The 27,771-nt window shown below is 41.6% G+C and overlaps 1 protein-coding gene across 11 annotated transcripts in view; it reads left to right on the top strand.

Moving 5' to 3' along the window:
• Positions 1–27,771, top strand: part of Syne1 (spectrin repeat containing nuclear envelope protein 1) — a 461,878-nt gene that overhangs the window by 209,802 nt on the left and 224,305 nt on the right. For all 11 annotated transcript variants that reach the window (XM_050135800.1, XM_050135794.1, XM_050135793.1 and 8 more), the window contains 8 exons: positions 919–1,210; positions 2,225–2,397; positions 5,570–5,879; positions 7,414–7,578; positions 13,186–13,542; positions 22,553–22,689; positions 23,160–23,337; positions 26,078–26,260. In XM_050135800.1, coding sequence (XP_049991757.1) covers positions 919–1,210; positions 2,225–2,397; positions 5,570–5,879; positions 7,414–7,578; positions 13,186–13,542; positions 22,553–22,689; positions 23,160–23,337; positions 26,078–26,260 — 1,795 coding nt within the window. The remainder of the gene's footprint in view (positions 1–918; positions 1,211–2,224; positions 2,398–5,569; positions 5,880–7,413; positions 7,579–13,185; positions 13,543–22,552; positions 22,690–23,159; positions 23,338–26,077; positions 26,261–27,771) is intronic.

The raw sequence follows: 27,771 nt of genomic DNA, 5'->3' as shown, positions 1-27,771 counted from the left end.
TGGAGATGGAGATGGATGCAGTCACTTGACTTCCAGCCAGTAATGGCCTATGGGTAGAGTCAGGGATATTAGGTTAGGGTGTAAGACATGGAGTAGAGGCATGGGAGTCCTGCACACATCACCTGCTTGTCTCTGGTTGTTATGGATACTGCCTAGGGGTGGGATACCTGTGTCGTGGCATGAAGAGGCAGCTCAGAAAATAACAGGCAAACAGAATTTGCATGGAGGAGCGCCAATTTTATTCATTACCTCTCTTGTTGCCAAGACAAAACACTTGACAGAAGCGACTAAAAGCAGGAAGGCTTGATTCTGGACTTAAGGTTCAAGGGGGTATAGTCATCATGATGGGAATGACATGGCAGTAGGGGACCAGCCATCTGGTCACCCTGCATCAGCCATTGGGAAGCACAGAATGAATGGGAACTAGGGCAAGGCTATAAAATGCCAAGGCCTCAGTGACCCATTCTCCAGCAAGGATCTACCTCCCAAAATTTCCACAAACTTCCCAAACATCACCACCAGCTGCTGGGAATCAAGTGTCTCGATCCAGGAGCCGGTGGGGGACATTTCACACCCAAGCTATTATATCCACAACAGAGCATGGGGACCTTTCATAGTTAGGGTAGCAAACAGGAGTGGAGAAATGCTAGAGGGAGCAGGAGCCCACTTCCTGGACTGAATTCGTAGAGAGACGTAGGCTCTGTCGCCGGAACTTGTAGATGGACACATGGCAGAAATGGACTCACATTCCCTGACAGGTGTTCACCACACTAAGAAAGAACGTAGCCAGACCCCAGCGTCTTAAAGTCATGTCTGTCATGAGCTCTTGTCTGGATCCTGATCCAATGTCAACAGTCATTTTTCCCTCCCCTGGATCCAGAATCCTGGAACTAAAAAAAAGAAATTCTGTTTGTCTAGAGAGTCCCTTGACAAGCTCTCCCAGAGAGGGCAGCTCCTCAGCAAAGAAAGCCACGGCGCAGGGAAGGGAGGCCGCCGGTGTGCTCAGCTCCTGACCAGCTACCAGAACCTTCTCAGAGTGACCAAGGAGCGGCTGCGCAGCTGTCAGCTGGCCCTGCAGGAGCATGAAGCTCTGGAAGAGGCCATGCAGAGCATGTGGTCCCGGGTAAAGGATGTGCAAGACAGGTTGGCTTGTGCAGAGAGCACTGCCGGGGACAAGGAAACTTTGGAGGGGCGGCTGTCGCAGATTCAGGTATGTGCAGCCCACACCTGCTGCCCGTTGCTCTGATTGGACATACAGAGTCTGGGATTGGTCCCTGTTGTCTGGGAAGTGTCAAATGAAAATGTTGGAGATGGGGGGGGGGTATTTTCCTTTTGAGAAAGGGAACTTTTTGTTGTTGTTAACAGCTTCAATTTTATTTGTTTGTTTGTTTGTTTCATCCAGTAGTTAACCATCAAAGCTTACTAAATACCTACTCTGTTACAAGTACTATGAGAATTGCTGGGGATATGGAAATAGTAGGTAATACCTCTGTTCCCAGGGGCCAGCAGCCAGTGTGTGGACTGTTACAGCAGAGCATAGGTCCTGCCTATGAATTGAGTGACAGGTTTCTTTGCAAAAACAAGGTCCACCTCCCAGCATCATGACCTTGAGCAGCGGGAATTAGCCAGGCCTGGAAGGGAGGAAAGGTTACCATGCGGCTTCATTGCCTAAATTAAATTTCTCCCACTTGAAACCAATCAACAACATTGTGATTATTGGCTGGTGGCCCAACATTTTCCAAGAATTTACATTGATCTTTGGACCTTACATGCCCTGCTACCTAACTTATGTTAGTCTAGGCTAGAGTTTATGTAAATTTGTTGCTTTTATTTTACAGTGAGATGTTCCTATCTTAATTATCTTGCTGGGCCAGCAGAAAGCGCATGCATCAGTGTGTGCTTGCATGCTTGCAGCCCTGTCCTTCCTCAGTCAACAGCCATGTTTTTAGAGTTTCTCATCAGCCCAGAGCTCCCAAACCAGGCTAGGCTAGCTGGCTCGAGATCCCTGGATCTGCCTGTCTCTGCCTCCCCAGAGCTAATATTACAAGCACACGCCACCACTCCCAGCTTTTTATGTGGTTTCTGGGGAATTGAACTCAGATATTTGTGCTTCTAAACTGAGCTATCTCTCTAGGCTGCAACTCCTTCGCTCTAGGGAAGAGCCTTTGTTTAGCACGGCAGGTTTTCATGTGCCCACTAACAACATCTCCTTCTCCCTCCGCAGGACATTCTCCTCATGAGAGGGGAGGGAGAAGTGAAGCTGAATATGGCCATTGGCAAAGGGGACCAGGCTATAAGAAGCAGCAACAAGGAGGGTCAGCAGGCCATTCAGGCTCAGTTGGAGACACTTAAAACGACATGGGCTGACGTCTTGAGTTCTGCCATCCATGCACAAAGGTATTAAAACCTTCTCTTAATGCTTATTTGCTCAAATAAAACGCAGACATTTCACAAAGCCATGTCACAGCACCGAGACAGCCTGTGGTAGAGTTGCCCAGCATGTTGACTTTCCTAGGGGCAAACATGCCTGTCTTTGCCTGTGTTATATTCCCCGTGGAGCAAAGACTAATACTGGTATGCAAGCATGTCTCGCTTCTGTTTTCTTTTCAAAATATTTTTGTCCCTCCACACACGCAACCCCTCAGCGTCCACATCCCCACCCCAGCGTCTCACATGGAATCTTGCGCATCACCCAAGCTTGGGAAAATACCTTTTTTAAAGCCAAGAACATGGGATTCTTTAATAGCTCCTAGCTATTTAAAGGCATGTGTAGGGAACATTGTCAACCAATTGTGTTGACAACCAAGCTTGACGCGTACATCTGTTGCTCACCCCGGAGTCATCGCACCTAGCTGGTGATCTCAGAAATGTGTGGGGTGTTTCTGATTGTCACAGTGATACAGATATTTAGGCATTTAGTGCTACGGTGTGGAGACCTGAAATTCTACAAAGTGGGAAATGTTCTTACGCTGCCAGTCCTTAAGCCATTAAGAATTCTGCAGAGCTGTGGCAGTATGGCCTGACCCAGCTAATACACGGAACCTAAAAAGGTGATCCAATGAGCTTCACAGTAGAATGGTGGTTACCAGAGTCCTGGAAGCATGTCTGGGAGGTGGGATGGGAGAGCATGCTCCATGGGTACAAATAAAGTTACGTAAGAGCAAGGGAATCTGCAGTGTTCCTCCTTATATAGCAGGGTGAGGAAAGGTCACAATTATACAATACACATCTCAAAAACCAAGAAGGAAGTGTAGTAAAATATCTCACCATAGAATGAACATGGAGTGTGTTCAAGAGAAATGTGTTTAGCTTGATTTAAGCACAGGTGTCCATGTATTAAATATAATATGACCCCATTAATATGCCCAACTTTTCATGTCATTCAAAAATTGAAGTTGGTAGGAAAGAAGAATGGGCAGGAGGGGCCAGAGTGCAGGCCTGCCCTGTATTGGTCGCTGATGGAGAAGTAGAGAAAATTGTATGGTTGTTTGTTAAGAATGAAAAGTCTTTACTTTCTCTGGGTCTTTTCTCAAATTATATGTACCTATCCAGCATTCTTGTTGGGCAAGTAACTTCCACTGAGAATTAGACTAAACCACATCCCAGAACCCATGTTCAGAAAGCTCTCTGCCCTTCATCCTCTCCAGAAGTGGGTTCCCAAAGTGACTGCAGCAAATATCTGAACAGGAGATGGAGGGTCATTGCAGGCAGAAGAAGCCCTGCCGCTGTCTCCCAAGAAACAGGCACCACCCAGGGCACCTACCTTAGTATGGGGTTTCTTTGCTTTGAATTTTGGTTTTCATATTAAGAGGAAGTAGCTTTTTAGGCAAACAGGGCATTGCATCTTTGTCAGAATGCTTACTGATCAGCAAAGAAAAGAGTCAGGTCCCATGGGGGTGCTCCCATCCTATAGGAGGCTGCCATGGGGCTCTCCTACTCTATAGTAGGCTGCACACACATAAATAGCTCCCCAGAGGTTGGCACTGGGCCAGCTTTCAGCCTTGTGGGACTCAAGAGAGATGTGGGAGAATTTTTCCAGATATTATAATAAAATGCTGAATCCAAGAAATAGGTTCCAAGCTCTGCCTCTTGTTTCAGCAAGAAATTAGACTGGACAGCTACATGCTGTGTGGTTTCCTTGTGGAAGGACTTGGGGCAAACAGTGAGACAAAGGAAAAGCCATTTTGCCTCCTAGGACATCAGAGGCTAGGGAGACATATACAGTCCAGAAAACCTACTTGGATTGTATTACCAACAATTTTCAAAAGACACCCAGCTGTGACAGAAGGAGGGGGATCTGGCGGCTTCTGGAGTATGACATTGACTTAGACTTGAGAAACCCTCCAGACGTGTAGGACACCGTCTGTATGATGAGGCACACACTGAGACAGAAGCCATAGTTTGAGCAAGTGATGGAAACTCATTGACTGTGGTCCTGACTTTGCAACAGTGAGATGCTATGCAAGGGAGGCCCGGGCATGCACTGAACATGAACTTAGAGCAGTCTCTCTGTTGTCAGTGGATCACTTCCTAGCAAGCCGCAGGTCTTGAGTTTGAGTGGTGATGTGGGAGATTGACTAGAAGATGAAAGTAAGGAGGGAATAAGAAAAGTCAGAGGGCTGGGCGATGGTGGCGCACGCCTTTAATGCCATCACTCGGGAGGCAGAGGCAGGCGGATCTCTGTAAGTTCGAGACCAGCCTGGTCTACAGAGCTAGTGCCAGGACAGGCTCCAAAGCCATAGAGAAACCCTGTCTCGAAAAACCAAAAAAAAAAAAAAGAAAAGAAAAGAAAAGTCAGAGGGAGGGAGAGAAGGAGAGAAAGAAGAAGAGAGAGAGGGAGGAAAGGGGAAGGGACAGGAGAGAGTATTATAAAGCTCAATAATAGGAACCTTTCCTTGACGTCATCCTGGAGAGCATTTTATTTTTCTATTAGGAAATCTGGTGAGTTGCCTGTTAAATTTATGACTGTATTTCTCATAAATATGTTATCTTCATTTATTCACATAAATAACACAAAAGAATTGGCCATTATGTGTGTACAGTCTTAAGTATATACCCAGGGGGAAAAAATACCTTAAATTTTAATGTCAGTGAACAAGTAATTGTCATCTGATTTTGGCAATATGGACTAAACACAATATTATTTAAGAATTGGTATGTACTAAGCAGAATTTAAGTAATAATGTAGCACTGAGCTTTCATAACTACAATGTATTATATGAATTGCCCATTCACTTGAAACAACATTTGGAAGATCTCTCTGTCTCTCTGTCTCTCTGCCTCTCTCTGCCTCTCTCTCTCTTTCTGTGTGTGTGTGTGTGTGTGTATCTGTGTGTGTGTGTCTGCAACAGCTTACTTCAAATTCCAGCATCTTGTTAATTGTGTTTGGAGCCACTGTACCCTGGTTGTGGAAGATCAAAAAAGTTGTTTCTCCCTGCACTCAAAAACAATATTTTATCATGACAATATTCAGCAAAGCACTTTAAACAGACCCATTGGCCCGTAGTTGTGTTTTGGTAGAGATATCAAGGTTGAGCCTCGGTTTTATAGTGTATGTCACTCATTCTAGCACCCTGGAGTCTGTGATCGACCAATGGAATGACTATCTAGAGAAGAAAAATCAATTGGAGCAGTGGATGGAATCAGTGGATCAGAAAGTAGAGCATCCCTTACAGCTGCAGCCGGGGCTGAAGGAGAAGTTTGCCTTGCTGGACCACTTTCAGTCCATCGTCTCCGAGGCAGAGGATCATGTGGGCGCACTGCAACAGCTAGCAGCAAGGTCCAGGGAGTTGTACAACAGGACTCAGGATGAGTCCTTCAAGGAAGCCGGTCAGGAAGAACTGAGAACACAGTTTCAGGACATAACGACCGTGGCCAAGGTGAGCGCTTTAGACCCATGCAAAAGCTTCAGAGCACAGAATATGAAATGTGAATTGAGTTGCTGGATTTGGCTGGTCTGCAACCATGTGTACGTTTGTTGGGCAGGGATCTCGTAAAGATCATTTTCCAGAAAGATGGGAAATAGAGCACAAACAGGAAAACAGAAGGAGTGGCTACCTGGGAAGGGAACGGGGGCCAGTTAGACTTGGGGAGCAGGCATTTGCTAGGGCTATGGGGAAGAGGAATGGAAGAAACCTGTACTGCACATGTATGTAATACATAATGCACATGAGTGAAGGTGCTCTGATGAAGGCCATTGCTGTATATGCTGACTCAAGAGTAACCCACAAATACACGTAAGAGATCTGTGCATATGAAGACTCCCGTGCACTGTTCTCTCTGCAGCCCTGGGAATACTCATAACGTTTTGTTTTTGTCCTTATCTGCATTGTTGTCAGACTCATCCTTTCTCCTTGTAAGACCGAGTGTCAACTGTTAATTTGTGTTTCCCCTGCATTTGGCATTGTTAATTTTAAATACAAGTATTTTTACTTCTCAGATTCCAACTGTGTGAAAAGAATTGAGTGTTTTTCACCATTAACAAAACCTGTATTTTCCTGTTCTTTAAACTCTAGGCATATAGGGGTGTGTGTGTGTACATATATATGTGTATGTATATATGTGTGTATATGTATATAAGAATAATTGAAAGAATTTCATATATATGTATGTATGTTTAAATATAATTTCCTCCATGGTTAACTTTTACATACTTGTGAATGTTATAGAAATTAAGCCACAGGGATATGTATTTGTCTTTCCTTACTTTGGTTTGTCTTTTGAGAATTCTGAGTTGTTGATACTGTCATTATCAATGTAAGTGTTTGTTTATTCTTATTTTTAATCTTTGAGTAAGAAAGATGTACATTTGAATTCTGAACCTTGCCTCTCTGATATGTGCCTTGGGTGTGTTTCTAGCCTCTCCGTAGGCGTGTGCAGTCCCTGTTGTCAATAGGATTTAATGCCATGGAAAATGCCGTTTCAAGGAACAATAAAAATAACAGTAGTTATTAAAATAATTGCCATTAATTAGCTTGTAAAGACTATTAGCCAATGTGTATTAATCACAGATCTTTATGCTGAGCTATAAATTTATAAATTTGTATAAATTATAAAATAATAGACCTTTTGGGGAAATGGTTGCTTTCTCAAAGTGTTAGATTTACAATTTCTTTTTCTCTCTTTCTTTCTTCCTTCCTTCCTTTTTTCCTTTATTCCTTTCTTTTTTCCTTCCTTCCTTTAAAATCTCCCTATGTATTCTTGGCTGGAGCTCCATCTGTAGATGAGGGTGGCCTCATACTCACAAAGATCTCCCTTTCTCTGCCTCTTGGGCAATGGTTTCTTTTTAAGATATTAAATCCACGAAGAATCCAAGAGTAAATTTGAGGTCTTCTGAGAGACATTGAGACCTCTATCAAGTCTGGCATTTCTCCCAATTTATGACTGCTCATTTATTTTTCCTTTGTTGACTAGGAGAAGATGAGGATGGTGGAGGAGATTGTGAAAGACCACCTCATGTACTTAGATGCAGTCCAGGAGTTCACAGATTGGCTCCACTCAGCAAAGGAAGAGCTCCATCGGTGGTCAGACACATCTGGAGATTCTTCAGTTACTCAGAAAAAGCTATTGAAAATTAAGGTGAGCAAACGGCCTGATATTATTCTGCATTGATCCATGAGTTCTTCAGTACAGATGGCAGATTAATGATAAGGGTTTAGTGGATTCAATTCTGATATTTTAAAATGTTTTTGTCCTGAGTTTGGTTGGTGCTTTATTCTCCGTATATCAGTAATCCTAAATATAAACCAAGTTTAAGAAAATAATTGGAAGGAATTTAGTTCCCCTTATGAGCAAAATTAGGCCTTGTCTGTATGTGTTTCTTTATGCAAATGTACTTATTGTGGTAGTGCAGGAGACTAAAAAATAAACACCACCCTGCTGTGTTGACAGAGGTTTCTGTCCCCTAGGTCCCATAGCTGTTAAGTCTCAAAGAAACACACAGAGGTCTACATTAATTATAAATTGGTTGGCCTATTAGCTCAGGCTTCTTATTAACTCTAATATCTCACATTTTATCCCATAATTCTTGTCTGTGTTAGCCATGTGGCTTGGTACCTCTATCAGTGAGGCGGTCTCATCTTGCTTCCTCTGTGTCTGGGTGACTACTATAGACTGAGTCTTTCCTCTTCCCGGAATTCTCCTGGTCTTGTTGCCCCACCTATACTTCCTGCCTGGTTGCCTTGCCTATACTTCCTGCCTGGCTACTGGCCAATGCACATTTTATTAAAATAGTACAAGTGACAAATCTTTACAAAGAACAAGATCACTGTCCCACAGCACTGCTGGGCTGACCAAACCAGTGTAACCAGAGCTTCAGAAGCTATTTAAAGTTTAGGCTCTGAAGCCAAGGGGCCTTCTGCCGCACTTTTTATCTCCTCATTTTCTACATGTTTTTGGGAAAAAAATCACTTTTGTCAGTGTCCTCGAGGCTGATTAGAAATACAAACAATGAAAAACTAATTTTATGAATCAGCTGTAAGGAGCTGTTTGGAGGACTAAGTTAGATCATTCATATAAAATACTTATCACCATGCCCAGCCATGGATTGTACTCGATGAGAAAGTTCCATGGGTTTGGGAAAGGGAGGGATTAACTTGAAATGGAATGCCAAGATGAAGGAGTCAAGAGTAAGCCAGGCATGGTGACACACACTTATAAGATAAACACTTAAGAGAAGAGGTAAGAGGACTCTCATAAGTCCAATGCCAACCTGGTCTCCATAGCAAGTTACGGACCTGTTAAGGTTACATAGTTAGACCTTGTCTCAAAAGAAATGAAACAAATGAATAAAAATAAATAATCAAATATACAAACAAGAAAGTAAAAGAGCTGTAGGTTAAAGTTAAGCCTTTACCCCAAGTTAATGGAGACCTTATCTAAGGAAAATGTGTACCTGTAGAGAAGCCCATGGCAGGGGTAGATGGATGTTCTGTGATGGACAAATGAAACTTGCTCCACCAGGTGGGAATAAAATCCAGGAAGCAGTGAATTTTCATCATTTGTTTGAGGTCAGAAAGCTCCTCTGAAGAGATAATATTATTAATTAATACCACATAGTCTGTAGTTGACATTCCAGGACAGGATGGGTCAATAGCATGTCCAGCAAATAGAATAGGAGACACAAACCCAAAACCCAGGCAGACCTAAGGTTTAGGTGAGTTTTGAAAGAGAGAGGAAAAAGAGAGGAGATGCATATGGTTATCACTATAGAGATTGAAGATCACCCCCCGTTTGGCAAGCCAGGGAGCCATTTCTACAGCAAGGGAAAGTGATGAACCAACCAGATTGCATGAGTTTAAGAAGGAAAGGCAGGTAAGGAAGAGAAGACTACAAAGATGATCAAGTTTTTGAAAAGTTAATTTGAAAAACCTTCAAAGAGGCAAAGACAACACCCCTCCTGCCCTTCAATGCTGTGACAATCCCAACCCACAATAGCAATCACTCAGAATATGTAACTCAGAAGCACAGTGTCTCCATGGATGAAGACATGAATGAACATACATGTATGTGTAGAGAGCTCAAATACAAGGCAAGAAAATGTATGTGAAATCTAATTTAAAGCACTGAAATTACAGTGCTCTTATTGAAGATCTAGATGGGGCTGAGGAGATGACTCCATGTATAAGAACACTGGCTCTGCAAGCATAAAAACTCGGTTTACATTCCTAGCAGTCATATAAACATCTGCACATGGCTGTGTGCCTGTAACTCCAATACCGCTGAGTGGAGACAAAAGGTTGTCAGCCAGCCTAACCAAAATGGTGAGCTTCTATTTCAGTAAGCTGTCCTATCTCAAGAATGTAAGGAAGACAGAAACAAGGACTCCAGATGTCCCATTCTAATCTCTGCATATACATATATAAGTCATGCACACTCATACACTCATGTGCATAACACATGTGCAGGCATACACTAACACAAAGATAATCTGTGTGAGTGGAATTAGAGTTAGCAAGCATGGACCTGTTTTCACACCCACTGAAACTGAGATAATGAATATGAGGATATTTGAGAGAACTGACTCTCGATAATAGAGTGTTGTAAGAAGATTGCTTGTTTGTTTCCCGGGTGCCCAGTTGCCACAGACCGTCCCTCTCGGAGACCACTATCCACGGGAGAACAGGGTGAAGGATAGGATAGCCAGGGTACGATGCAAGGGAAATGACAGACAGACACACTGTGTAGTGAGAATCTGCTGCAATTTTACTTCTGTAAAGCTTCAGTTTTTGTACAAAACAGATCAAAGTACTTGGCAGGCTCATTTCATCACCCCACTCAGGGTTCCAGACATAAATCAAGGCTAAGCATAATCAAAATAGAGCTCCCTCTACGTGCTCCCCTCTACGTGCTCAAGATGTTGGCAAGGACTTTCAGTTTTGTTTTGTCTCTTAGAATTCTGTCTCACACCATTATTTACCTTCTACCGTGGGAGACCAATTCCCAGGGTCCTGTGTTTAGCTTTCCATCTATATAGTTTTTTATTCTTTGCTCCATATTCCCTAATAGTTTTCTCATTTTCTCAGGATAGTTCCTATACCAATATATTAAAGCTGGTTTCATGTTTTCAATAATTTCCTTTCTTTCCTTCTTACTATGAAGATACCAGGGCTTCCGAGATCTAACTAATCTTTCCATAAAGGGGAATTTTCTCTAACTCTCCTTTTCTCTCTAAATCTGATTCACTATGACGATTCCCTCATAACATATCAACTTTAGCCGTTTCTGTTTCATAAATAATTAAGTTTCCCAGGCTCATGTGGCGTGGGGCATACTTTATTTCCTCAAGGACTGCTTTAATGAACAGTGGAGCCGAGCCAAGGACGTACTTTGATCTCTTGGTAAGCGGTCAGCTATAAACAAGAAAATTAAGAAATACAGAGAAAGATCAGGCAAGGTGTCAGGAGGGCTCGCTCTCAGGGCCATCTCCAGATACGAGATTTGCCTTTGGCATCAGGTCCTATCTCGACCACTGATTGCCAGGGGGACCACCTGGGGCTTCGCTCCAAGAAGCTCTAACCCCAATCCTTCAGCAGGTAAAAGCCAGCGCAGAGGCATTTTGTCACTACACGGCAGTCACTGCTGTGGACGTGGCACCCAGTTTCAGCACATCTCCTAAGGCAGCTCCATGGATTCTCCTCACTCCTCCTTCTTTCCCCCAGCATTCAGTTTAGTTTTTCCCGCCTACCTCTATTCCCTGCTCAGGCCCAAGACAGTTTCTTTATTAACCAATGGTATTCACAGCATACAGAGGAGAATCACACATCAAGAGAGTGTAAACAGAGACTGTTCTTTTGTTTTCTGGGCTGCCCTGACCCGAATAATCACACAGAAACTATATTAATTATAATACTGTTTGACCAATAGCTTAGGTGTATGTCTAGCTAGCTCTTACATGTTAAATTAACCCATTTCTATTAATCTGTGTATCATCATGAGGCTGTGGCCTACAGGTAAGTTTCTGGTGTCTTTCTCCTCTGACAGCTACCTGATGTCTCTCTGACTTCATTTTCACTTTTCTCCTCTATCTCTGCTTGGATTTTCTACGTTGCTATATTCTGCCACTTCATAGGCCAAAGGAGCTTCTTTATTAACCAATGGTAATAAAACATATTCAGGACATACAAAGGGGAATCCCACATCATTGTGGAGACTCTCTGAATTCTAAATTTGAAGATGCTCCAAAGGTTGAATGTTATGTTTTAAAGCATTCTTGCTAAATAGATCACCTTCTAAGTTATAATTTTTCATTGCTTAACTACTATCCACTCTATTTACTGGTAAATGGAGATAACTTTTAGAATCTTGTTGCCAAGAAAGGCCAACTACATACATACATAAGGGCTGCGTTTAAATATTTTTCATATATATATATATATATATATATATATATATATATATATATAATCATACGTCAAATGAGTGTGCTTTTGACCACCATACAGCTAGGCATTGTAAGTGATCTGCACTAAAATGTGCTTCTATTGTTTGTACACGTGAGAAGTCAGATTAACTTTAGGCTAACTAAGTGAGATGCAAGGTGTGTTATCTACCCTAGTCAAACACCTTTCCTGCTTTACACATCTGCGACACATGCATGGTGCTCAATGCCTCCGTCTTGCTCATTATTTCCCCTCCTCCTCACCTGGTTTTTGTCTCTGGTAGTCACCTTTTCTTCTACTTAACCTGAGAGTGAAGACATATTTTGCATTAACATTGAAAAAAATCTAGACTAGCAATACACGTTATAATTATGTATCCCAGATGACTGTTTTAGCAAGAAAAGTGTCATCGGAAATATTTATTTTCAAGAGGAAATGCCAAGACTTACTTATTTCTCAATGAATATTCTAATTATTTTTATTGATTTTTATTGAGCTCTACATTTTTCTCTGCTCCCCTCCCTGCCTCTCCCCTCCCCTTCAACTCTCCCCCAAGGTCCCCAACCTCCCAGTTTACTCGGGAGATCTTGTCTTTTTGTCCTTCCTCTCTGTGAGCCTCAAGATTAAATGTGGTATCTGAATTGTCAAATTTCTAGTGAGGCTTCTTTTTCTGAGGGAAAAATGATGGCAATAAACAAACCCAGGCTGGAGTTGGCTTTAAACTTTTAATTAAGTTGGTCTGTGAATTACTAGTTTCAGTGGTCATAAATATGCCTCCTTAGGTACAGAAAATTCTGAGATTGAGGAGGGCTCGTTCTCTTCTTGACATGAGCCATGAGCCAGCCTGACTCCTAGCAGGAAGAAATGTGATTTGAACCCCCCCTTCTTTGGAAGATGATGGAACTAAAGAAGAGACCATAAATAGGATGCAGTTTCTTGTCCATCCACACAAGGGGAAATAAAGTTTTTCTGGGATTCTTTTTAGTCTGTAGGAGCTGAACACCACAGATGAATATCTAAGTCACCACTGCATGTCCACATATCTAAATACTGCCTGTGTTCAGCATGCCTGTCCAGCCTGCAAGGACACTGAGACACCCTGACTGATTTTGCAATAAGCCAGGCATTCATGATACTGATTGCTGCTAACATAATGTGAGCGATTGTAGACTCAACAACTCTCATCCCTTTTGCACGTTCGCTCAAACTTCATAGCAGCACAGAGTCCCATTCTGCGCACATTTGAAAACTGGCAGCCCAAGTGACTAAGGGCCTCCTTGGTTTCCATGGCGATATTCCATTACAGGAGCTGATAGATTCCAGAGAGATCGGTGCGGGCCGCCTAAGCAGAGTGGAGTCGCTGGCCCCAGCAGTGAAACAGAACACAGCTGCCAGTGGGTGTGAGCTTCTGAACTCCGAGATGCAGGCCCTGCGCGCTGACTGGAGGCAGTGGGAAGACAGCCTGTTCCAAGCGCAGAGCAGCCTGGAGAACCTGGTCAGCGAAATGGCCCTCTCCGAGCAGGAATTCTCCGGCCAGGTGGCCCAACTGGAGCAAGCCCTGGACCAGTTCAACACTCTTCTGAAAACGTGGGCCCAGCAGCTGGCCCTCCTGGAAGGCAAGAACACTGATGAGGAGCTTGTGGAGTGCTGGCACAAAGGACGAGTAAGTTGGTCTTCGCCTTCCTGTTTACCGCTGCGGTGGCTAAGCTACACATTTCATTGGCTCTCGCGGTTGCTCTAGAAAAAGAAATGGGTCTGTGTTAATTAAAAGCGTGCAGCATTCAGAGACACAGAAAGTATTTAATACATTTGCCAAGTGTGAGTGTTTTCGTTCTCCTGTAAATGAAACTTCGAAACTTCGGTAAAAGTTGACGTATATGGGAGGTGCTATTATATCCTGTAGGAAACATTATTTCTGGTGGAGATACTTTACTTTCTTTCTGATGGTGTAAGAGTTTGCAATACTGTATTTGGGCCTTCAGCCTGGAAAATGGCCTGTGGGCAGAGGCATAAATAGACAGAGAGTCATAGCCGCTTCCCTGCCAGTTAACTCTTTCAAACAACTAAGTGATTGAGTTTCTAGCTTTGAAGGACGCATTTGATAATCTGCGCAAGCATGACTGATAGTTTTCACTGTGTCTGTTTTTCTTCTTCCTAGTTTTGACAGCTGAACTTGAATTAGCTTGCTAATACACATTAACGCTTACTAAGTGCCTTCCAGGCTTATTTTTAAAAAAATATCTTTTAGAATATGAGAAAGGGAAGCAGAAGAGGAAGAACGAGGTGAAGTTTAGCAATCTCTGCCTTCTTCAAGTCCTCTTGGGTGCCTTGACAATACTCTCATATTTGCTCTTTATAATGCTCAAAATCACGGCTGTCCTTAAAAGGAAGTTTAGTGAGGTTAACGCCTCTGCTTCTATTTATGTTATAATCATTTTGAAATAGCTCCAGCCCATCAGGAAGTCACGGAGCATTTCCAGCGCTGTCTGGTTTAAGTCAACTTTGGGGGGCAGGCGTCGTACACTAGGAACTAAAAGTCCTTAACTAGCCGGGTGCTATTTTGCCAAGGATGTTTCTCAGCTATCTTGGTTGTTCCCTTATTGCATTCCTCAGTCTTTAGGTTTGCCACCAGAATCAAGCCAGAATCAGAATCACCTGATTCTGCAGTACAGGGACAGAGAGGGAGGCTGGAAACTATTTCACGGAGTCTGATAAAAACTAACAGTGACGATAATGATGATGATGATGTCACAGTGTTTTGACTCTTTCCGTTTCCCCTTTTCCCTCATTCTATTAGTGTGAGTGAAAAAGATTTTAAAGAAATGTCTGGTTGTAGCTAGAATTACCTTACTACCCGCACTGATCATCTTCTGTGTTGGGACTGTTACTGGATACTAGATAAGGGCTGTAAAGATACATGTGTTGGCGCCGTCAGAAATATGGGCTTTCAGTTGTGCTGAGTCCAGGGTCACAGGCAGTCCCTGCTGTCGCGTCTATGTTTGACTCTAGAGTCACAGATGCTGAAGACAATAAGACATTGCTTCTTAATAATCATAGTCATCCAATGATGACATTTTATCTAAATTTTAAGATAACGCTTCAAACCCTATGAGTGTAACAAAGGGTTTATAAAATAGATGGACTCGGGTTCTAATAGCAACATCCTGCTGTCAGCAAGGCCTCTTGACTGCTCTTCATCATAGTGAACACTAAAGGCCATTGTGTTTGTCTTAGGTTGTCAGGGAGTCCCTCGAAAGTCGGTGGTCAGTTAACTGTGTCATTCAGCACTGCAAACATCCTGTTGATTGTTTCATAAAATTCCCTTTCAAACCAATGGGTTGTTAGTTTGGAAATGTAGCTATTTCTTTAGTTGAGCAAAGAAAAGAACACCTTCAGAGCTTGGTGGAAACCAAAGTGTACGAACCAACACAGTATGCATGAGATGAAAGGTTCTACAAATATCTGGATTTAAGTTGAAGTCATTAAAGATTCATTTTTTACTTATGTGTATGTATATGTGTGTATGTCTGTACATATATGTGCATGTGCCCATGGAAAACAAAAGAAGGTGTCAGGCCACGATATAGGTCTGAGTTGGGTTCCCAGTACCCCCATTGACGGACTCAGACCTATAGGAAAGTCGCAATCCCTCTTAGCCACAGTGTCATCTCTTGCAACCCCATGAATGTATTTTTTAAATATAAACTTTGAAAATTTTTCCATTTTTAATGTCACCTAATATATAATGTTAGTCTACTTAAATCTCATTTTTAAAATTTTGGGTTAGATAATATTTCCCTTTAAAATATTCAATATAGTAAGAAAAAAATGACTATTTCTAAGTTAGTGTTTGGAGTTTCAGAGAGAAACTGTATGGTTGCTTCCTCTGAGTATTCTAAATAAAAGTGTTTTGAGGGCTTTGGGATACAAGTTAGTGATAGAATGTTTTCCCAGATTCTTCCATGGCTTGCTGTGAGACCCTGGATTCTCCCATGGCTTGCTGTGAGACCCCGGATTCTTCTGTGGCTTGCTCTGAGTCTCTGGATTCTTCCATGGCTTGCTCTGAGACCCTGGATTCCATCCCTAGCACCCCAATAAAGGAAGGGGAGAGGATAAAAGCAGATGAAAGGGGAGGGAAAGGAGAGAAAAGAGCCAATCATGTTTTAGAGCCTCTAGCTCAGACACTGAGCTACTTTCCATGGACATTCCGAGAACCCCGCCCCTGCCTTCCAGATCCTAATCTGTGTGGACAGAGAAGCCTGAAACAAGTAGAAACAGTCCTCGTGACAAATGCTGCAAACATGCTGTGCATGTGTCCTAGTTAGTGTTTCAATCACTGTGATGAAACAATGACCAAGACAACGCGGGGGTGGAAGGGTTTTACTTCTGTGTACAACTCTTGGGCTACACTCCATCACTGAGGGAAGTCAGGGCAGGACCTTGTGGAAGGATGCTGCTTTACCGGCTTGCTCGTCATGCCTTTCTCAGTCTGCTTTCTTCTGTCTCCCAGAACCACCTTTCCCAGACATAAACCCTACCCCAGGGAGCTGGACTCATCCACATCAATCATCAATCAAAAAATATGCACCAAAGACTTGCCTACAAGCCAGTCGTGTGGGGAGATTGTTTCAAGTGAGGTTTCCTCTTCCCAGATGCTTCTAGCTTGTGTCACATTGGCTTTAAACATTGTGACACATTGGCTTGTGTCACACTAGCCAGCACAACATTCTCAGATAAGCATCCCCGGGAAAATGGAAGAACCGCAGAGAATCCCTCGGTAGAGCAGAATCCTGGGAGGTGATTATAACTTGAGCAGATAGGTGAAGTAGAGGAATAACACCAAAGGAGGAGAAATGCGGGAAAGGGAAGGAGATGACAGAAGTCACTTAAGATGCCTGTGCCATTCTAGGAAATTATAAGACGTAAGTGGGGACCGAGAGAAAAAGGTAAGGAAGCAAGTGGTTGCAAGAGCTATGACTTAGAGTAGACTAAGCTTGGGTGTCTCTGCATGAAGGACAGGGGAACAAATGAGTGTGTCACATGACTTCTCCTGGAGAGATGTGAGCAGACATTCATTCACTGCAAATACATCACAGATGACACACTGCAGAAAGAGGTCCCTCTAAGCACAGCTTGGTGACCCAGCGAGTACTGTGAGGCTCTTCACAAAAGCATGGGTACCTCAGAAGCATGTGTCATTGGAAACCTCACTTTAGCATGGGGGACAACTTGTGAAAGTGGCATCCATGGAGCTCTCTGCGCCCCAGTAGGCAGCTCCACGGGAAAACACCTCCCTGCAGCCCAACACTCAATATAATTACATAATGATATAATCATAATTAGACTTGTATAATTAGGGAGGGGACTTGTAATTTTTGTCACTTTCAGTACTTCCCAAGTCATGCAAATTTCACAACCTTCCTGAAACTTGTTTTGTGGGGTTTCTGCATCTTCTGAGGCCTCCCCTGCCTCCATGAAGGAAAGTTTTAATTCAGAGAAAATGACTACATTCCATAGCATGACAGCAACTCTGCTGACTGACAATGACCAGAGGATAGTGACGTCATTTATAGTGTGACAACACAACACAGGCTTGGTGTGTTGATGAGGGCTGTGGCTGTCTTTACATGAAAATCACCGAGAACAGCAAGAGTAACAGCAATAGCTACTCAAGTAGTTTTTTTTTAATCTATTTGTCCTTTCTCCACAGTTTAAATTGTGTATGTGCACATGCACAAGAGAAAGAGAGCAAAAGTGTGTTTAAGTGTATGTGCAACCATGTATGTGTGTATACATATGTGTATATGTGTGCTTGTGTGTATGCATTTTTATGTGATTATTTTGGCAGTTTTTCTTTTCAGCTTCTTTTTTATTGATTTTTATTGAGCTCTATGTTTTTCTCTGCTCCCCTCCCTGCCTCTCCCCTCCCCTTCAACCCTCTCCCAAAGTTCCCATGTTCCCAATTTACTTAGGAGATCTTGCCTTTTTCTACTTCCCATGTAGATTACATTCATGTATGTATTAGTCCTCATTGTTGTGTAGGTTCTCTGTTGGCTGGTTTTCTTTGCTTTATGTTTAAAAACTACTTGTGAGTGAGTACATACGATAATTGTCTTTAGGGTCTGGGTTACTTCACTCAAAATGATGCTTTCCAGCTCCATCCATTTGCCTGCAAATTTCAAGATGTCATTATTTTTTTCTGCTATGAAGTACTCCGTTGTGTAAATGTACCACATTTTCCTTATTATTCTTTAGTTGAGGGGCATTTAGGTTGTTTCCAGGTTCTAGCTATGACAAACAAAGCTGCTATGAACATAGTTGAGCACATGTCCTTATGGCACAGTTGAGCATCCTTTGGATATATACCCCAAAGTGGTATTACTGGGTCTTGAGGAAGGTTGTTTCCTAATTTTCTGAGAAATCGCCACACTGACATCCAAAGTGGCTCTACCAGCTTGCATTCCCACCAGCAATGCAGAAGTGTTTTCTTTTCCACACAACCTCTCCAGCATAAATTGTCATCAGTGTTTTTGATCTTGGCCATTCTTACATGTGTAAGATGGAATCTCAGAGTTGTTTTAATTTGCATTTCTCTGATGACTAACGATGTTGAACATTTCCTTAAGTGTCTTTCAGCCATTTTAGATTCCTCTGTTGAGAGTTCTCTGTTTAGGTCTGTACTCCATGTGATCTTTTGGTATCCAGTTTCTTGAGTTCTTTATATATTTTGGAGATCAGACCTCTGTCTAATGTGGGGTTAGTGATGATCTTTTCCCATTCTATAAGCTGTCGTTTTGTCTTGTTGACTGTGTCCTTTGCTTTACAGAAGCTTTTAGGTTTCAGGAGGTCCCATTTATTAATTGTTTCTCTCAGTGTCCGTGCGGCTGGGGTTATATTTAGTAAGTGGTTCCCTGTGCCAACGAGTTCAAGTGTACTTCCCACTTTCTCTTCTATGAGGTTCAGTGTGGCTGGCTTTATGTGGAGGTCTTTAATCCATTTGGATGTGAGTTTTGTGCATGGTGATAGATATGAATCTATTTTCATTCATCTACATGTTGATATCAAGTTATGCCAGCACCATTTGTTAAATATGCTTTCTTTTTTCCATTTGATTTTTTTTTTGCTTCTTTGTCAAAATTCAAATGTTTGAGGGCTGGAGAGATGGCTCAGTGGTTAAGAGCACTGGCTGCTCTTTCAGAGGTCCTGAATTCAATTCCCAACAACCACATAGTGGCTCACAACCATCTGTAATGAGATCTGGCACCCTCTTCTGCCATGCGGGCATACATGGAGGCAGAATGTTGTACACATAATAAATTAATAAATCTTTAAAAAAAATCAAATGTTTGAAAGTGTGTAGATTAATATCTGGGTCTTCGATTCAGTTCCATTGGTCCTCCTGTCTGTTTTTATGCCAGTACCAGGCTGTATTCAGTACTGTAGCTCTGTAATAGAGTTTGAATTCAGGAATTGTGATGCTTCCAGAAATTCTTTTATTGTACAGGATTATTTTGGCTATCCTGGGTTTTTTGCTTTTCCATATGAAGTTGAGTACCATTCTTTTAAGGTCTGTGAAGAATTTTTCTGGGATTTTGATGGGCATTGCATTGAATCTGTCGATTGCTTTTGGTAAGACAGCCATTTTTTACTATGTTAATTCTGCCTACCCAAAAGCATGGGAGATCTTTCCACCTTTTGGAGTCTTCTTCAATTTCTTTCTTCAAAGATTTAAAGTTCTTGCTATACAAGTCTTCCACTTGTTTGGCTAGAGTTACTCTGAGATATTTTATGTTATTTGTGGCTATTATGACGGGTGATGTTTCTCTGCTTTTTTCCTCAACCCATTTATCATCTGTGTACAGGAGGGCTACTGATTTTTTTAAGTTAATCCTGTATCCTGCTACATTACTCAAAGTGTTTATGAGCTGTAAAAATTCCTTGGTAGAATTTTTGGGGCCGCTTATGTAAACTATCATATCATCAGCAAATTGAGAGTTTGATGTCTTCTTTTCTGAGTTGCATTCCCTTGATCTCCTTTTGTTGTCTTATTGCTCTAGCGAGAACCTCAAGTACTATATTAAATAGATATGGAGAGTGTGGACAGCCTTGTCTTGTTCCTGATTTCAGTGGGATTGCTGTGAGTTTCTCTCCATTTAGTTTGGTGTTGGCTGTTGGCTTGCTGTATATTGCCTTTATTCTCTTTAGGTATGTTCCTTGTATCCCTGCTCTCCAAGACCTTTATAATGAAAGGATGTTGTATTTTGTCAAAAGCTTTTTCAGCATCTAATGAGATGATCATGTGGGTTTTATTTTTCAGTTTGTTTATATGGTGGATTACATTGACAGATTTTCATAGGTTGGATCATCTCTGCATCTCTGGTATGAAACCAACTTGATCGTGGTAGATGATGGTTCTGATTTGTTCTTGGATTCTATTTGCCAGTATTTTATTTAGTATTTTTGCATCAATGTTCACAAGTGAGATTGATCTGTAATTCTCTTTCTTAATAATGTCTTTATGTGGTTTGAGTATCAGGGTAATTGTAGCCTCATAAAAAAGAGTTTGGCAGTGTTCCTTCTGTTTCTATTGTGTGGAACAATTTGAGGAATATTGGTATTAGTTCTTTGAAAATCTTGGAGAATTCTGAGTTGAAACCATCTGACCCTTGGTTGTTGTTGTTGTTGTTGTTGTTGTTGTTTTGGTTGAGAGACTTTTGATGACTGTTTCTATTTCTTCAGCAGCTATAGGTCTATTTAATTTGCTTCTCTGGTCTTTATTTAATTTTGGAAAGTGATATTTAAGTTTTCAAGTCTTGAATAGTTTCTTTCATATGTTTGATTGCTTTTTCTTGGTTTTCTTTAAGGGATTTACTAATGTCTTCCAATTTTTTGTTTGTCTTTTCCTCTATTTCTTTGAGGGAATTTCTCATTTCCTCTTTAAGAGTCTTAAACATTCTTCTGAAGTTATTTTTTAGGTCATTTTCTTCTGCTTCATTTATATTTGATTGTTCAAGTCTTGCTTTTATAGGGTCTCTAGATTTTACTGGTGTCATGTTACTCTTTGTGGTATTGAGTGTGTTCTTACCTTGTCTGCTCATCTTTTTCTCTAATTGTTGTGGTTGGGGCTGTCTGTGACTCTGGTGATTAATCTAGGTGCCCTTGGATCTAAGGCTCAGATGGTTGCTCCTCATGGTACAGTCAATGCCACGGTTCTAGTTACCCTGTTGGTCACTCCATGTTCCTGGAGGTTGCTCAATGCTCCAGGGGTTTGCTCCACTCCCATGAAGTTTACTGTCTCAGGCCTGCTCTGGTCTAGGTTACTGGCTCAGTCCTAGTTCTATGGAATTTGCTGCTTCAGGCCTGCTCTGGCCAAGGTTGCCAGCTCAGACCTGTTTCTGTAAAAGTCCCTGGTCTGGATCTGCTCCTGCAGAATTCCCTGGCTTAGGGTTAGTCCTGCAAAGGTGTTTAGCTCTGATCTACTCCCTTGGAGTACCAGACTTGGGTGCGCCCTAGACCTGCAGAGGACTTGGCTCAGGTCTACTCCCTCGAAGCCCAGATTCATGCCCGGACCCACACAGTAGTCTCTGGCTCTGGCCCACTGGCTCAGAAGTTGCTCCCCTGTACCTGCTCCTGTGGAGTTCACGGTCTCAGGTCTGCTCCAGCCCAGGTTGCTGGCTCAGTCCTGCATCTGCAAATGTCCCTGGTCTGTATCCACTCCTGCTCCCATGAAGTTCATCATCCCTGTGTATGCATTTTTTAAAAAAAAAATCATTTCTGGTGAGTAACAGTGTTTATACAGTTGATATATTTGACTGTTATTCCCCTTCTAATTTTACAAAGTAGGCGTTGAACAGTGTAGCAGACATTGTGCTAGAAACTTGACCAAGATCTCAACTCAGAATCTCATTTGTCCCTTGATATTAATCATATAAGAGAATGCTCTAATAGCAAAGTACTTTATGGAGCCCAGTTGATCATACTTTTGATTTCAGAATTGTGTTCCTCAATGATAGGCTTTCTATTTGAATTAATATGTTTAGTGCTGTGATTATCTGTATACTGTTTATCAGTTAAGTTGTAAGTTCTCCAAGAAGGAGAAGGCTACTTTTATTAATGGGGTTGTGAAGTATCCTCAAACGTCATGATGGATTTTAGTAAAGATTAGATGACTGCATGAAAGAAACCGTGAGGTATATGAACTAGTAGGTAACTAAGACCTGTGGGTTGTAAGAAGTTCTTAATACCAGTGTTCAGTGGAAATACTACAGAAAACCAAATGGGACACATTGTGCAAGTATAAAATATATGTTGCTTTTCATTTAAATGATCATTCGATGTCTTAAATGATAGACTCTTTTCAAATAGTTTAGTTGGACCAATTTCTAAATGATGTAGGGTATTTTCTCTTTGTTCTTACTTTAAATCATTGATTATTCAATCACTTTACTACTTGAAACTTGATGCAGGAGTGTCTATCCATGATTGGAAGTAGATACAGATGACCCACATGCCATCATGGGCTACAAAAAAAAAATCCTGAAAAATAGACTTCATCTCCTTACTGAGTTTACTTGGTTGGTTTGCCTCTCACTGATAACTTATAATGTGTGCATGTAGGGAATGAAAATATGAAAGTCACCCAGTTCAGTGCTTTTCTTGTCTTTCCCTACTAGGAGATCCTGGATGCTCTACGAAAGGCAGAGCCTATGACGGAGGACCTCAAGTCTCAGTTGAATGAACTTTGCCGGTTTTCCAGGGACCTGAGCCCATACAGTGGGAAAGTCTCGGGCTTAATTAAAGAGTATAACTGGTAAGCATAAACTGCCCCACTGTTCAAAAGAATTTCCTTCGAGACAAAGTCTCATCATGTAGTCAAGATGCCTCTGCTTCAGTCTCTGGTGTAGTTAGGATTTCAGGAAAATAGATAAAATAAATAAATAAAACTCCGCCTGCCTTCAAAATATCTTCATACAAAGTAGGAGCAAAGCTGAGCTTGGAGTGGTTGTCTGTGGTTATAACTTCTCAAGCGGCTTATGTGCAGGGCTCTCTAAGCTCATAGACTGAGGACAGCCTTATGACATAGTGAGACCCAGTGCAAAAATATTAAAGATGCTAGAACGTTTTTATAGTGTGATTTCAGTGATGATATCAATTAAGGGTGACATGGAGTGCCAAATTACGTAAATGCACATCTCTAAGGACTGTAGGCTCTAGGAGGTATCACTTGAATCAACTTCTTCGCTTTTCCTCTGTCACCAAATTTGCAAATTACCCTTTCAGTCTCTGTCTGCAAGCATCCAAGGGCTGCCAGAACAAAGAACAGATTTTGCAAGAACGATTTCAGAAGGCCTTCAGGGGCTTCCAGCAGTGGTTGGTTAACGCAAAACTCACCACGGCCAAGTGTTTTGATCTACCTCAGAATCTCAGCGAAGTCTCTGCGAGTCTTCAGAAGATCCAGGTAAGAGGGCTGCTGACGGCACTCATGGCAATGCTGAGTGAGACTCGTGTGCTACTCTGGGTATTCGCATAAGAGCATTACAGTTTAAAGTTGGCTGAAGAAATTTAAGTTTCAGATAGACCTACCCTTGAAACAACAGAAGAGAAACTAGCCCACTCATATACAAACCTTGGTGCTATTTTATGTTTTAATAAAGGCTTAGAAAACGGTAACAGTTCCTTGTAGTTATTAACAGTGCACCTGAGCACTCTGAGGGTCTTTTTCATTCAATTTTTACCCCAAGCATGACAGGTGTGTAATATTACTGCTCTCAGCATATGCCAGTAGGATAAAGATGTCTCAGTGAGGTCAGGTGGTTTGTGCCTGAGGCAGTCAGAGCTGTAGTCACATGTAATGTTTGCTTCTTTGCTTGGCTTTATTTTAATATTTTCCTCACCTAACTACAACTCCACAGTGCCATGTCAGCTGCCACTTTGACCCTCAACACTTTTAGATACTGTTGTGACTTTGTTTTTCATAGATAAGTGTCATATATGGCTGGTAATTTTTTATACTAGCAATCTTGAGCCAATGTTTGGGGAATTTGAATTTCTTACTGGGAAACATATGAATACAGCCAACGATTACTATGGAACGATTCATGCAAGAACTTTGTCTACTGGACACAGGCTCTGAAATAATGGTGTCCATGTCTACTGACTTGACTTTTGAATCCCGGTTGATGGTGTAGCAAAACAGATTTTTGTTTGGAAATGCATTGCCTTTAAAATTCCTCCAACTTTGCTCCAGGCCAGGGAGTAGAGCTGGAAACATTCAACCACCAGTTTGTGATTGTGAAACCCAGTTCCGTGTTTGACAACAGCCTTTTCTATTGACTCTTAGCCCAGTTGTTTGTGTGAAGTAGTCATCCATCCAAAGAGATGTCTTGATGATGTCCTGAACTGGTCCAGTTTGCATGACTGTGTAGCCTACTTTACAGAGTAAACAAGTTGGCGTAGCTCACCTTCACAAAGCCTGGAGGAAACCACTCTGAACTCAGTGGAGCTCTAGAGCTAGGATTCCCATGGCATGTGGACCTGCCAGCAGGAGGCCAGGGCCACACCCGAGAGGAAGCAAATGATACTAGGAAGTGGCCAGCTTGTTTTCTTAGAATTCCTCCAGGATGGTCAGTGAGGTCCTCTTTGTCAAGACTGAGTTTAAACCCTGGAATCCCACGTGGAGAAAGAGGAGAAGCAATTCCTGGAAGCTGTCCTTTGACCCCCACACACTTGCCACAACACATATGCACATGCAACCACAATAAATAAGTAAATCGTTACATTTAATCGTTTATTTTTGATCTCTCAAGGGCATGGCTCTAACTGCACCAGACCCTCCCTCCCATCAGGTCCCTCCTTTTAAGAGTCACCACCCTGAAGACCAATATTTCAACACACAAGTCCAAGAGGGACATTTTGCCCACTCAGATTAATCCATGTCCAAAGCGTAGATTCTTTACTTTTAGGTTTCTTGGCAAACAAATGAAAACAAATAACCTTTAGTTGTTAATTCATTTTGTTTCTTTTCTAATGTCTGCCAGTAATAGTTGTCATCGACTCTAACATGTAGAATATATTTACTTATTAAGAGGGAAGCTAACCTCTGGATAAACCCAGACACTGAGAAAGCTACATAGCATGACCACACTTCATGTAGCCATTCTGTCATGAACTTGCACTTCATAAGAAGACCCTGGATAGCTAAAAAAATAAAAAATAAAAAAATAAAAAACCTAAGCAAAGAGAGCTTGAAAGAATCATTCCAAATATCAAGATAAGTTACAGAACTATAGCAATAAAAACAAAATGTTCCTTGCAGAAAAACAGACATTTAGACCAATGTAATGAAATCAAAGATCCAAATATGATTACATATAACTACAGCCATCTGATATTCAACAAAGATGCCAGAAAAATACATTGGAAAAAAAGAAAGCATCTTCAATAAATGGCATACAGAAAATTAATGACCACATGTAAAATAATGAAATTAGATCCATATATATTACCCTGCATCTCATTGATTTTCACATTTCTATTCTCAGACGTTTATGCAAAATTTAAAGTATACGGTAAATTGAAAAAGTTAAAATAAAACAAACAAACAAAAAGCCCTATAAAATACCCTGTTACTGTTTTCTTTATAAACCACTAACTACAATATCCCTTATTTCATGCATCCACTTTACAGAGCCTACCCCCGTCCTACCCCATAGAAACTTTCCCATGGTCTTCTGATAGGAATACTTGATACTGAAGTTATCATATGATTCTGAAGGTTGTGTACCTCCTTGTGTTTATTCTCTTTGGCAGCCATGATGCTGAGAACCAAGGATATCATACAGTTCTACAAATTACACAGAACCATGTGGGATTGTTTTTTCTAAACTAAACCTAGCCAGAGATTATTTTATAACAGTTATTGTCTCTTCGTCCTCATTACTTCTCCTGTTTATTTTTTAATAACAGTTCATAACATACCTCCCAATGTTTTGCAGCCAATCTAGACTTTGTATTAGGAAATGAAATATTTCACAACTGGATTGCTAAAGGAAAACCCGGGTCACTTAACTTAGGCAATAAAACAGTTGTTTTATTCATTTGTTGTTTTCCTTGATTTCACTGAGACACGCAGGAAAAAGGCAAAGAACATTACAGCTTGGCATGTCCTAAGGTACCTAATCCTCTGTTTTTCCTCGTAGGAGTTTCTCTCAGAAAGTGAAAGTGGGCAGCACAAGTTAAATACAATGCTATCTAAAGGGGAGCTACTGAGCTCGCTGCTGACCAAAGAGAAAGCAGAAGGTGTCCAGGCCAAAGTTGCAACTGCAAAAGAAGACTGGAAAAATTTCCATGCAAACCTCCACCAGAAGGAGTCTGCCTTAGAGGTACAGCTCCCCCCCCCCCCGCCCACTCCCAAGCATGCTCTTCAGTGTTTGGTGGTATTCATGGGTAAAAATGGTTTCTGTGCAGCACTGGGTTTCCAACCATTCTGGTCATTCCATTCTGCATAGGAACAGGCAGTCAGACGATTAAAGATGGGCTCAGTACTGGAAGTATGTGTAGCCCTGAAGGATTAGACGGCTTCTTGAACAGGGGCTATTGCAACAGACACAACTATGCACATCCATGTGGGAACAGCCAACTGCACGCCTGAGCATCGCATTTAATCTTTCCTTTGAAACACTGCAGTTTGGGCAATTATTCTAGGAAAATGAACAGAGCAAGTCCTGCAAGGCTACAAAATTTTGACTCAGAGTTCATATAACTCACACTAGCATCCAGTTTGGGGTGTTAAATACAAGGGAAGACGGCATTTGTATGATTTCATTTCTTACAAAGATGACTTACTAATAGCATATCATAACTTGTACTATAGTGCAGAATTTCTTTTCTTCTGAGATCATCTGTTAATACAAAGGTATTAACTCTTCTCTTGGATGTATGGATAGTGTCTTGCTTTGGAAACATTTCCTGGCAGGATAGCTCCTTAATTTGATGATGGTCACAATGAATACAAGATGGGAAGGAGATTGCAATGGGGGATTACCACCAGGAAGAGAAAACACACTGTCTTGGTTCTTCTTAAGCTAAGAGCTTGGGGTTCTCCCCTGTAATCAGCCATTGTTCATGGCATGCATCCTCTACTGGATACAGTGGTGACCATGTAGTTCCTGGAAATTACCTGTATCCTTGTAAAAATCATTAGCCCAACGTGGCCCCCAAAACAAGAATTGTGCTGTGGATCTGGCTCTCATGCCAAGATCGTCTTACTCAAATATTACCCAAGAACAGGGAGTTCAGAAATTGTCAGTTTTGTTAATCCACCTGGTCTGCATGGTAAGTGTAACTCTTCTATTTGACCCAATCCCACCTGTCCCTCTTTTCCTAATAGCAATAGACTTATAGTATATCTTTTGGTAATAGGATAGCATGGGAGAATAGAAAAGGGCCAGTCTTTGTTTCTGGAACTTCATTTTCTAGAAGGTAACTCCCATGAAAGAGATGACTATCATGCAGGAATGTTCGGGGAGGAGCATGGACACTCATAGAATGGCTCTATTTGGAGAAGTCAAAGACAATGCCCAGAGAAGTGACATTTAAACTGTATACCTTGAAGAACAGGTGCCCTTCAAGTTTTCTAACATTGGCACACATTTCTCATAGAAGGAACTGAGTGCATAGGTCTAGGAAATTGTGAATGCTGTTAAGAAGTGGAAGATGTTCAGAAATTTGATGCAGATATGAAGTTTAGAGGAGCACTTGAAGTAAATGGAGCTATAGATTAGGACCATATTGGAAAATGTCTGTGTATCATGTAGTTTGTTTTTTTTTTAATTTTTTTTATTGAGAATAAGAAAAAAAAAAGTTTCCGTGTCCTCCCTGCCTCCCATTTCCC

This window comes from Alexandromys fortis, unplaced genomic scaffold (assembly GCF_014885135.2).
Source record: "Alexandromys fortis isolate MF-2015 unplaced genomic scaffold, M_Fortis_MF-2015_v1.1 scaffold_23, whole genome shotgun sequence".
Taxonomy (NCBI): Eukaryota; Metazoa; Chordata; class Mammalia; order Rodentia; family Cricetidae; genus Alexandromys; species Alexandromys fortis.
This window is presented reverse-complemented; position numbering and strand designations above follow the sequence as displayed.